Here is a 12,771-nt window from a genome sequence, read left to right as displayed (position 1 = left end):
CCTTTTACTGCGCTTTCTACAAGGTTGCTAAGTGCATCCTGGGTATGTTATTCTGCTTGAGGTGCTTAGATTTGTAAGGCAACTACTTGGTCGTATATTCACACTTTTACCAAGTTCTGCAAGATTGACATGGCTGTCTCGACAGCTGCCAGATATTTTTACATTTCAAATTTGTATTTTATTTTCTGGCGGATGCCAGGTTTGGCTGGAAAGTTTTGCAGGTGGCAATTTGAGTTCCACCGGGGTGTGGTACCTTGTTTTTTCTATGTTTATGATCCCACCCTTCTTCTTTACGGCACTGCTTTATGGCTCTGCAGTGACAGTAAATGAACAGAAGAGATAATGGCATTTTTGTACTCAACGTAAATTCCTTTTCTCTGAGTTCATTGAAGGATACCACTCCCACTCAGTCATGTTGTCCTATTATTTCTGGCTACCAACTGAACTGAGTATTGCACATAGGGGGTTTGACCACCAGTAGGGGGCCACCCCATGAGCATGCTATTAGTTTTTTATTTGCAGCTAGAGTCCTTCTCCTGCGGGTGGCTACATCATACCCATCCGTCGTGAAGATCTGTTGTGTCAAACAAACTCAGAGAAAAGGTTTTACGAGGAGTTCAAAAATCACATTATTCAACGAAACCTGCTGAGTATTTCTTGTCTTCTTCCAGATATTTTTAGTTGCCTAGCTGTAAAACTGATTTTATAACTTCAGGGCTTGGCTCCATTCACTTCCATCCCTTTCATAATTAACAACACTGATTCCAAAAAAGTTGGGACGCTGTGTGAAATCTATCAAACCCATATTTTATTCACAATAGAAAACATATATGTTTAAACTGAGACAGTGTTCCATTTTTAGAAAAAAATAAGGTACTTTTGAATTTGATGGCAACAACACATCTCAAAAAAGCTGGGACATGGCAGTGAAAAGCTGGCAGAGTGGTACTAACGGATGAGCTGGAACAACATTTTGCAACTAATTAGGTTAATTGGCAACAGGTCAGTAATATGACTGGGTATAAAAAGAGCATCTTCGAGAGTCAGTGTCTCAGAAGTAAAGATGGTCAATGGTTCACCAATCTGAAAAACTGCATATAAAAATTGTCGCACAATTTCTGTATAATTTTCCTCTACATAAAATTGCAAAGGCTTTAAATCTATCTTTAGCTACAGTACATAATATCGTTGAAAGGTTCAGAGAATCTGAGAAATCTCTGTGCACAAGGAACAAGGCAGAAACACTATATTGGATGCCAAGGATCTTCAAGCCCTGGGGCAGCACTGCATTAAAACAGGCATGTTTCTGCATGGGCTCAGGAATAGTTCCAAAATTCACAGCCTGTGAACCAATCCAATTCCAATCCATCCAAACATGCAAGGTAAAGCTCTGTCATGCAAAGAAGCAGCCATATCTGAACATTATCCAGAAACTCTGCTGTCTTCTCTGGGTTGGAACTCCTTTGGAATGGTTTGTTGCAAAGTGGAAAACTGTTGTGTTGTCAGATGAATCGAAATGTGACACTCGTTTTGGCAACCATTGGCTCTGCATCATCCTGACTAGAAAGGAGAGGGACTATCAGGCTTGTTATCAGCATTCAGTTCAAAAGCCTGCTTCTCTGATGGTATAGGGGTGCATTATTGGGTATAGAATTGGTCAGCTTGCACATCTGGAAAGGCACCATCAATGCTGACAGATATATCCAGATTTTAGAGCAGCAGATGCTCCCATCCAGACAACATCATTTTCAAGGAAGGCCTTTCATATTTCAGTAAGACAGTGTTAACCACTTGACCTCCAGAGGATTTACCCCCCTTAATGACCAGGCCTCTTTTTGCTACTCGGCGCTGCACTAATTCAACTGATAATTGCGCGGTCATGCAATGCTGCACCCAAACGAAATTTACGTCCTTTTTTTTACACAAATAGAGCTTTCTTTCGGTGGTATTTGATCGCCTGTGTGCTTTTTATTCTTCACGCTATAAATTAAAAAAGGCCAAAATTTTTTAAGAAAAACAATATTTTTACTTTCAGCTATAAAAAATATATAGTAAACTCAAAGTTGGTTATAAATTTAGGCCAAAATGTATTCTGCTACATGTTTTTGGTTAAAAAAAATCCCAATAATTGTATATTGATTGCTTTGTGTGAAAGTTATAGCGTCTGCAAACTATGGTATAGATACTGCAATTTACGCCATTTTTTTGCTATACAGCGCTGCGCTAGTATAACGGACAATTGCGCGGTCATACAATACGGTACATAAATGAAATTTACATCCTTTTTTTCCCACAAATTGAGCTTTCTTTCGGTGGTATTTGATCGCCTGTGCGGTTTTTATTTTTTGCGCTATAAAAAAAAAGGCTGACAATTTTGAGGAAAAAAAACAATATTTTTGACTTTTTGCTATAAAACATGTCCAGTAAAAAAAAAATTTAAAATCAAATTTAGTCATACATTTCTGCCAAAATGCATTCTGCGACATGTCTTTGCTAAAAAAAAAACCCAATATGTGTAAATTAATTGGTTTACGTGAAAGTTATAGCGTTTACAAATGGCGGGAAAGATACTGGGATTTTTAGGGTTTTTTTATACTAATAATGGCGGCGATCAGCGACATAGAGGCGATCAGTGACTTATGGCGGTGATCAGCGACTTATGGCGGGACTGCGGCGGACATTCTGACATTGGGGGGTACTGACTTGGGGTCACTGATATCCCCAGTGACACCAATACAGTGATCAGTGCAAAAAAAAAAAAACACTGACACTGTACTAATGGCACTGGGGAGGAAGGGGTTAAGTTTATTATTCAGGGAAACTGTGTGAGGGGAGTGTTTTACTAGGGGGCGGGGGTGTGTACTGCAGGGAACACCGCTGATCGGGAGAGAGAAACTCTTCTGTCCCGATCAGCGTGTCCTGGAGCTGTCAGGGAACTGACAGAAAGCACAGCTACTGCTGCTATGCACTCTGTCAGCGATTGCCACCGATCGCCGGGATATAGCCGGTAACGACCGGCTGTGACCCGGCGACTGACATCCGCGGCTGTGATCGGCGGGACAGGTAGGGCGGCGGCGCGCCTCGCTCGCGCCCCCTACCTGTTTAAAATGTGCTTTTGCCCAGCTGTGCTGCCCTGCCGCCGTATTTATACAGTGGCTGGGCGGCATGTGGTTAAACTTAATCTATGACAACAGAATGGCTTCATAGTAGAAGAGTCCGGGTGTTTAACTGGCCTGCCTGAAGTGCAAACCTTTCACCAATGGAAAATATTTGGCGCATCTTGAAATAAAAATTACGACAAAGACGACCCAGGACTGTTGAGCTGTTAAAATCGTATATCAAGCAAGAATGGAACAACATTCCTAACTTAACATTCCAGCAACTGGTCTAGTCAGTTTCCAGATGTATACAGAGTGCTGTTAAAAGAAATGGGGATGTTACTTTTTGAGATGTGTTGCTGCCATCATTTTCAAAATTGCCTAATTTTTTCTAAATATGCAAAATTTTCTCAATTTATTCATTTGATATGTTTTCTATGTTCTAGTGTGAACAAAATATGGGTTTATGAGATTTTCAAATCCTTGCCTTTTGCTTTATGCACATTTCTAGCTAAACTCGAGGAAAAACATAAAATATTGGCAGCTTATCAATGCTCAGATGTGTTAGTTGCAATATTTTTCTTTCAGGCGAAGTACATTTTCTGAAAATACAGAAAAGTACTTGTTTATCCTACCCAAAATACAATGGGATTTACTAAAACTGGAGAGTGCAAAATCTGGTGCAGCTGTGCCTTGTAGCCAATCAGCTTCTAACCTCAGCTTGTTCAATTAAGTATTGACAAAAAACCTGGGGCCAATCACAAGCCTCCCTGATGGTATGGCATGGTGGATTATTATCTACCTTTATTCCTCAGCATTGAGGACACCATTGATCCTGACCAAATCTCCAGCTTCATTTGCAGAAATATAGCCCCAAACTTGAAAGGAACCTCCAACATGCTTCACTGTTGCCTGAAGTCACTCATTATTGTATGCTCTCCAGCCCTTCGGGAACAAACTGTCTTTTGCTACAGACAAATATTTCAAATTTTGACTTATCAGCCCAGAGTGGCTGCTGTCATTTTTCTGTATCCCAGTTCCTATGTTTTTGTGCATTGTTGAGCCACTTAACCTTGATTCCATTACCTATACATGAAAACATAGAAACTGGGGTGCTGAAAATGGCAGCAGGTGCACTGGACTGAAAAGTCAAAATCTGACACATCAATTGTGAATAGGGGAATCCATTCAGTTTTTACGATTAGCCCACTGACTGATCAGGACTGATTAAAAAAAAAAAAAAAAAAAACCTGATAGGTGTATGGCGTGTGGCCAGCTTTTTAGCTGCATGGCCAGTTTGTGATTGCAGAAAGGCATATTTCACATATTTCAGATCTGTGTTCAACATTCACAAACTGAAGCTGAAAGCTCTGCTAATGTTTTTTCTCAAAGCTTGTTGTTCTCACTGCCCAAATGCAAATCTGTGTGTGTTACCCAATAAAAGTCAAACACAATACGGAAAAGAAAAAGATCTAGAATAGAAAGAAAAGAGATGAAAGAGAAAATAAAAAGACGAAGGGTTAGGGAGAGAGTGGGTAGGAATGGGAGGTGGGAGGACATTTTAACCAGGCCACAAAGATATGTGAGAGGTTGATTGACTCCAACAAGGTTGGAGTCAATCATACGCCGCGCACCCCCTCCCCTCCCTTACTGCTTTCTTCTCTTAAAGTGATTGATTGTAAAGGATCATGTTTTATTTAAAAAAAAATAACAAACATGTTCTACTTACCTGTTCTGTGCAATGTTTTTGCACAGAGCAGCCCCCGATTCTCCTCATTTCTGGTCCCCCACTGGCACTCCTGGTTATTCCCTCCCCTTCCAAGCCAGTGTATCTATTGCCACACACAGCGTAGCTTGGCACATTATGTGAAACTTACCTTAAAACTAAGCCCTCCAGTGGCGTGCTGTCACCGAGCTTCCATCTTCACCTGGTCCTTGTTCTGGGTTCATGGGCTTCGGCAGCTTGAATTGCCGAGCCTAGATGACGTCACTCCCACACATGCGCACAGGAGTCACTTTTTATGGTACACCGCTCTGAAAGAGTGGCACAGGCATGCTGTTCCTTCAGAGTGCATGCACCGATTCTGCCACACAAGTAAATATCTCCTAAACGGTGCACGTTGAGGAGATGTTTACAGTATCTACAGGTAAGACTTATTATAGGCTTACCTGTAGATACAAGTAAAAAAACAGACTTTACTAACACTCAGGACATTCAGGTCACTGGATATCTAGACAATATTTCCTCTGAAGGACTCCTCTTCCTTTAAACTATCTGCAAACATACACAGGGACTATTCACATTCTTTAGGCTTTTCGTTGGATAATCAAATTTCAAAAATCCACTCTCCGACCTTCCATTTGCCTGGAATTCTTGGGCCTCATTCTAGACAAAGCCAAAGCAAAAGTCTTTCTTCCAGAAAACAAGATGGCCACTTTCATCTCACACTCCGAACCTTAAAGTCAAATAGACATCCCTCTCCTTCTGAGAGTTCTGTGTCTCATGGTAGCCTCCTCTGAGGCTATTCCTTTCACTTAATACCATTCAAGGCCTCTCTAAACATGCCCCCTTCTCTCATCTTCCCAGTGTTTCTATTTAGCAAAGCAAGAAACCCCCTAGCATGGTGGATTTCCAACCCAGCCTTGACAATAGGGAAGTAATTCCCACCTTACCAATGAAAAGTGATAGCAATAGATACTGACTTCTCAGGCTAGGGAGTTGTGTTACAATCTCTCACAGTTCAGGGAACATGGCCACCCAATAAATAATAGCTCCCCATCAACATCCTGGAGCTCAAATTGATTAAAAATTGCTCTAGACTGTTATGTTTGGAGGGCCAATGGGTCTTTGGATCACCCTAGGTCTGAGCGTTTGCCCTGGAACATGATGTGTGCCCTGGAGCATGATGTGTGCTTTTCTATGTCCCAGTCTGTCCCCTAATGGGTAATACCAGAGCACAGGCAGCAGCTTACACAGCGCTTTACTACCCATGCACCCCTACTGAGTCTGCATAGCCTCTGTTCAAGTTAATTGTACTTACCATGCTCATGCCATTTTTACAGAGTGCACACGGACAAGCTTAGCTTTTACTTCCGTCTCCTTCAGCCACATTCACATCATGATGCAGGACATTCACAGACAGCATTAACTCTTCCTGCTCAAGCAACTTTTTTTTTCCGTGAGTTTGTACCCTTGTGGTCAATCCCTCACTGTATGCTTAGTATGGCAGATCCTAAGCACACTGACCACCAGTCTTTCAGTGTCCTTTATATATATTTCAATATTTCTTTTTTTTTCCGTGAGTTTGTACCCTTGTGGTCAATCCCTCACTGTATGCTTAGTATGGCAGATCCTAAGCACACTGACCACCAGTCTTTCAGTGTCCTTTATATATATATATTTCATATTTTCCTGACACATATAACACTGACCACTGTCCCTGCCTTGAGCCACAGTATTTCTCAGAGTCTTACCTGATCCCTTCAGGGGTAACTCTTTCCTTGATTCTATCTAGGTAGGAATTTTTAGCTACTGTATCTGAGTTTATGGGGGGAAATGCAGCCATGATAGCATTCAACGACCCGAGTACTGCCAGGCGGAAGTGCTAACCATTTAGCCACTGTGAGAGTTAAATGGGTTATACTGAGCTGTCCTTACCAGATTTGTTTTCCAATATCCAATCCTGAAGGTAGCAGCATAAGTCTTTGCCAGAATAATACATCTTGTTTCCTGTGCTCCAAAAATTGGTTGTTATGGTAAATTCAGAAATGCTTTTTTTATATGTGAAAATGTCTAGAATAACAATAGAAAATGTGTTTAGTAGACATAAGTAATTTTTCTTTTCCATCGTTTTCCCTTTTTTTTAATTTTGCTTTTCCTGTCTAGCAAGGTGTGAATTAATTTAATAATTAATAATAATTTAATAATTCCTCTGTTTTCCAGGAAATCCACTTTTGACATGTTTAACTTCTTGGCTTCAAAACATCGGCAACCTCCAGAATATAAACCAAATGAAGAGGATGAGGAAGAGGTGCAGCTGAAATCTGTTAGGTAGTGTCTGTTTATTTTATGCTCAAAGTGCTGAAGCATCCTAATTTCTTCAGTTATAATTATCTTTGCAAGTGAATGGTCCATAGCTGTGCTTTTAAAGAGGAAATTTGGATTCAGGCAGAGGAGTTACATGGCATATTTGAGTAATTTGTTGATTATGCATATCTTCTTTGGTAGAAAGGGTAGGCATGATGTAAATTATAACACCCAATGCAGCTCTTTATCAATTACTTCTCTTTGTATAGCATATCTTATTATTGCTATATGCATAGTGCAATCTAGCAGCTAAAGGGGACCAGCACAGACTATTCACATTGGATGGGTTGCAGGAAAGTCAGCTTTCATAGATCTTTGTATGAGTCCAGCAAGTGTGGTATGTTTGCACAGGTGTACTGGATTTTTTTCTGTATTTCAGTGAGTGTTAGCCATATTTAGCAGTAGGGGATTTGTAAAGTGCAAAGTTTAGATATTAATTTAACTTATTGAAGTTATTGCAGTAATTAACACATTTAATTTTTTTTTATAGGAGGGCCACCAGTATGGACCTGCCTATGCCAATGAGATTTCGTCATCTTAAGAAGACATCCAAAGAGGCAGTAGGTGTCTACAGGTAGATAACCACTTTATTTGTGAATGTACTATATATCATTGAATATTCAGCAATTTACTTTCCGATATAAAAAGTCAGCATGGATTGGTCAGATGATTTGTTTTTTTCCAGCCATCTTTTCAAAATTCTTTTGGTTGTTCCATAAGAACTTTGCTCTTTTTTGCCTTTTATGTTATATTTAGGTTATCCTGTATCTTTATTTTTTGTAGAGTAACCTTTTTTATAGGGCTAACTCCACCACCATGCCCGAATCCCCCTTCCCCCCCACCGGAGTACATGCAGCGAACATTTCAGTGGAGCAGGGACAGAATGAGTGATATAAAGATTAACTCTACTAAAATCACAGTTATCAAGGACGCATGCGCGGCCGCCGGGATCGGAAGTCCCGGCGATAGCTCCGCACACCTCCGGCGCCTCAGACACCCGCATGATGCCGGGAAAGACAGCGGGGAAGAGTCGTGGAGGCTCCCAGATGCTGCTCCCTGCGGGGACTGGGAGGCCCAAGATGGTGCCCGGATCGGCGCCCGTGGCTTCTGTCACCTCCTCTGCCTCTTCCACAGCAGCACTTCTCCCCCAGGGGGGAAAATCAGGCACTTCATCCCCACCAGGATCGAGGAGGACTGTGCCAGCATCACTGGCTGGGGTGAGTGACCCCCTGCAGCCCCTCCGGTCACCTTCCAGCCCTGTAGCACCAGAGTCCCAGGCTTCTGCCTGTTCCTTAGGCCGTGACTCCCCTGTCTCCTCGCCACTGAGTGGCGAGATCGCTGCCATCTTCTCCAGCCAGAATAGCGGTCCAGAGCCCGCAGATGACAGCCCTCCAGACCTGCCACAATATTCAGGTGACGTGACCCTGATAGCTCGGTTCGCAGATTTGCTGCAATGCGAACTAGATAGAGCTACCTCAAAGTTGGCGGCTGACCTTAAGCAGGATTTCCAGGCCCTGGGCCAACGCTTGGACAGTATCGAGGCTAAAGTTGATCTGACAGCCCATAGTGTCTCTCAAAATTCCAACATGATTACGGATTTGCAAGATCGCCTGGAGGAAGCATATTCTAAAATTGATGATTTGGAGAATCGGGCCAGGCGATACAATTTTCGCATTCGAGGTCTCCCTGAGTCGGTTAAGGAGCTCACTCTCATGTGGTCTGCTTTGCCTGATATTGATGACCTTCATCTTGAGATAGATAGTATCCATAGAGCATTGATCCCCCCTCGGCAGGGGGGGCCTCCCAGGGATGTCATCGTCAAGCCTCATTTTTTCCGGATCAAGGAAGCGGTTATGAAGTATGTGCTGCAGTCACAGCTAAGCTTTGCCAAAACACAACTTGAAGATTCTGAGGCCACATGGGAAAAAGGTGTTGTCGTTAGATGAGACTAAAATTTAAATATTTGGTCTCAACACTAAATGATAAGGCTGGCAAAAATCCAATACAGCTTACCATCCAAATAACACAATTCCTACAGTAAAACATGGAGGTGGTAATAACCTGTTATGGGGGGGTTCTCTGCAGCAGCGAGTGGAGAACTTATCAGGATAGAAGGAAAAATGGATGGAGCAAAACACTGTTAAATTCTTGGGTAAAATCTGCTTCCCTCTCCCAGAAAGTTGTCGATGGGAGGAAAGTTTACCTTCCAACATGACAATGACCCAAAGCACACAGCAACAATGACCATACCATGGCCTAGTCAAAGCCCAGACTTAAACCCCATTGAAAATGTGTGAAATAACTTGAAGACTGCAGTCTACAAACGATCACCACCAAATTTAACTGAACTTGAGCAGTTCTGCAAAGAAAAGTGGGCAAATATTGCAAAGTCTGGATGTGCAAAGTTAGTAGAGAAATATTATTATACAGGATTTATATAGCGCCAACAGTTTGCTCAGCACTTTACAAAATAAAGGGAGACAATACAGCAACAATAGAGGGCCCTGCTCCTTGGAACTTATAATCTAAGAGCAAGGGGCTGGTTGTACAAAAGGTAATAACTGTGGGGGATGGACTGGTAGAAGGAATAGGAGATTCCTTTATTAGCTGAAGGCAGGATAGGCTTCCCTGAAGAGAGAGGTTTTCAGGGATCACCTAAAAGAGGGCAGAGTAGGTGATAGTCTGATAGATTGAGGTAGACAATTCCAGAGGATGGGGAAGGCTCTGGAGATGAGCATGGGAGGAAGAGACAAGGGAGCTAGAGAGCAGGAGGTCATGGGAGGAGCAGAAAGGATGGTTTGGGTGATATTTGGAGACAAGATTGGTGATGTAATTTGGGGCAGAGTTATAAATGGTTTTAAATGTTATTGTTAATGTTTTGACTTCTATTCATTGGGCAATGGGAAGCCAGTGGAGGGCTTGGCAAAGAGGGGTGGCAGATATGGAATGGTTAGTAAGGTGGATGAGTCTGGCAGCAGCATTCATGATCGACTGAAGAGGGGAGGAGGAGTTAAAATAGTCAAGGCGAGAGATAACAAGGGAGTGAATAAGTTGCTTAGTAGTTTCAAAGGTTAAGAACGGGCATATCTTGGAGATGTTTCAAAGGTGAAGTCTACAAGATTTGGACAGTGATTGAATTTAGGGCTGAAAAGACAGATGGGAATCTAGGATTGCACCTAGTACTCTGGCATGAGGGGAGGGACTGATGGTTGTATTACTGATCTTGATGGAGAAGTCAGGGGAGGGGGCACGGGCTGGAGGGATGAGTATGAGCTCCGTTTTAGAAAGATTGAGCTTGAGGAAGTGGAGTGACATCCACGCCGATATGTCACTTAGTAGGTTAGTAATGTGAGAGAAGACTGAAGTGGTGAGGTGAGGAGTAGAAAACTAGATTTGTGTGTCATCATAAATATCCCAATAGACTAAAGGCTGGAATTAAAGCAAAAGGTGGTTCAACAAAATACTGACACAAGGGAGTGATCCTTTTACCAACTCAGTGATTCTGTTTTTGAATTTTTTCTCTGACATGTTGGTGTTATATCATTCGCTTGGATGTTATAAGTTGCACTGAGTAAATACAGCTGGATAAAACAAAAACTGTGCCTGTCTTCATTTCAGGCTGCAAAGCAACAAAATGTGATTATTAAAAGGGGATGATTCTTTTTTATATACCCATTGTATGCTTCTATTACATTCTGTTGCAGCAGCATCTTGGCAACCTGCCAGCCATCTAATGGAACACACAGTGTTTCCAGACTGTTGGAAAGCAATTAAAATCTGACTTTCCAATCTTTGTTGTGATTTTTGAGAATTATTTACTTTGCAGTACATGCAGCTAGAGTGAGGTTTGGGATGGCTTGTGTTAAAGCTCCTTTACTGCTTGTTAGGAGTATGTAAATAAATTGCTGTCCATAGTCTGGGTGCAGATGCACTTAAAATATTAAAGCAGAACTTTACCCATAACAACTTGATAAAAAAATAATGCTCTTTAGCAAGGAACATACAGTACATCATTCCACTTTAAAAATTATTCTACCAAAATGAGTTTGTGCTGTAAATTGCCTCCAACATTGCTCCTGTTTCTTTTTGCTGGAGGTTGCTATTTTGCTGAAGTCCAGAGCCCTTAAGCAGCAGTAAATCTTTAGGCTGTTAGCACATTGACCTCTACATTTTTGGCAGTGCCTAAAATAGAAATCAACTTATCATGTGCAAAGTAGGGTGAGACAGTGTATTACTAGATTTTAAACAGTATGGGCACATATTTTTAATGTTTTACATATATCAGCGAAGGGCGCCAGCCTGAAGTGATCTAGCAGGACTTAATTTTTTGACTAAAAGTCCACTTTAAGCTAAATGCTCTTGGGCAACCATTGAGGCTGCAGTGAACCAGGACACACATTTTGTGTTGCAGTATAAATACTTATCTCATCAGAGCTGCATGCTTTGTATGAAAAAAAAAAATGCTTTCTTCTCAGATCTCCAATACATGGTCGGGGTCTTTTCTGCAAGAGGACAATTGATGCCGGGGAGATGGTAATAGAGTACTCAGGAAATGTTATCCGTTCCACTTTGACTGACAAAAGAGAAAAGTATTATGATGGAAAGGTGAGAAGCCAAAAGCAGATTTGTTGTTTTTGGGTTTATCCGTTGTATTAGTCAAATGACCATACATAGCTCCTTGACACTTAACAATTACTTTCTGTTGTAGGGAATCGGTTGCTACATGTTCCGCATAGATGACTCTGAGGTTGTTGATGCCACTATGCATGGCAATGCTGCTCGCTTCATCAACCACTCGTGTGAGCCCAACTGTTACTCCCGTGTCATCCCCATTGATGGACAGAAACACATAGTTATATTTGCGATGCGGAAAATATATCGTGGTGAGGAGCTCACATATGACTACAAGTTCCCTATTGAAGACGCTAGTAACAAACTAGCTTGCAACTGTGGAACCAAGAAATGCCGCAAGTTTCTCAACTAGAGACCTTCCTACATGTACGAAAAGGTGGAAATTGAGCACCCTCAAGATTTGCAGAACCATTTATCAATGCCAAACCTACCACCTCAGTCACTATCCATTGCTTCATTTCACTCCCAAGTGGTTAAGGATGCAAGACACTTTAGGTTTATCACCAGTAAAAACAATGCAATGCTGTATAATAGTGTCCACACGCAACACCTGACCGTCTTATAGTCCACTATACAGTGAAGATTTGTGTTTGTGTACTGCTTTGCTACCACCTAGCAGTAAATACCTTATGGTTAGTAGTTTTTTTTTTTTTTTATCTTTTATTGCTCGTATCCAACATTGCATGGCACTGTTACAAACAAAAACAAAAATGAAAAAAGTCAGTTCTGATAGACTGCTGATGGGCCTATTTATATTAGGGACTTTTTATATAAGTGTTGCAGAGGTGATAAGAGCTGCACTTCAGTGAACAAGTCTCCACGTCTTTTTTTCACCCATCTTGTCCTGAGATTTTTACATCTGGTGAGTCTATGCAGTTTTAGCAGACAGGAGATCAAGTAACACCACTGAGGTTTCCAGAAAGGACGTTCTTACCGTACTAACACAAAGAAGCA

At 41.6% G+C, this 12,771-nt stretch overlaps 1 protein-coding gene across 1 annotated transcript in view; it reads left to right on the top strand.

The window, feature by feature from the left end:
• The window catches only part of KMT2A (lysine methyltransferase 2A), a 409,829-nt gene extending 397,373 nt beyond the window's left edge, over positions 1 to 12,456 (top strand). The window contains exons 33-36 of the mRNA XM_089657321.1: positions 7,042 to 7,149; positions 7,676 to 7,759; positions 11,661 to 11,790; positions 11,894 to 12,456. Coding sequence (XP_089513447.1) covers positions 7,042 to 7,149; positions 7,676 to 7,759; positions 11,661 to 11,790; positions 11,894 to 12,169 — 598 coding nt within the window. The 3' untranslated portion in view covers positions 12,170 to 12,456. The remainder of the gene's footprint in view (positions 1 to 7,041; positions 7,150 to 7,675; positions 7,760 to 11,660; positions 11,791 to 11,893) is intronic.
• The last annotated feature ends 315 nt before the right edge of the window (positions 12,457 to 12,771 follow it).

The sequence above is a fragment of the Staurois parvus genome, unplaced genomic scaffold (genome assembly GCF_062004578.1).
Source record: "Staurois parvus isolate SC_StPar_1 unplaced genomic scaffold, SC_StPar_1.0 ptg000981l, whole genome shotgun sequence".
Classification (NCBI taxonomy): Eukaryota; Metazoa; Chordata; class Amphibia; order Anura; family Ranidae; genus Staurois; species Staurois parvus.
The sequence above is the reverse complement of the archived record's forward strand: the minus strand, read 5'-3'. Positions and strand labels throughout refer to the sequence as shown.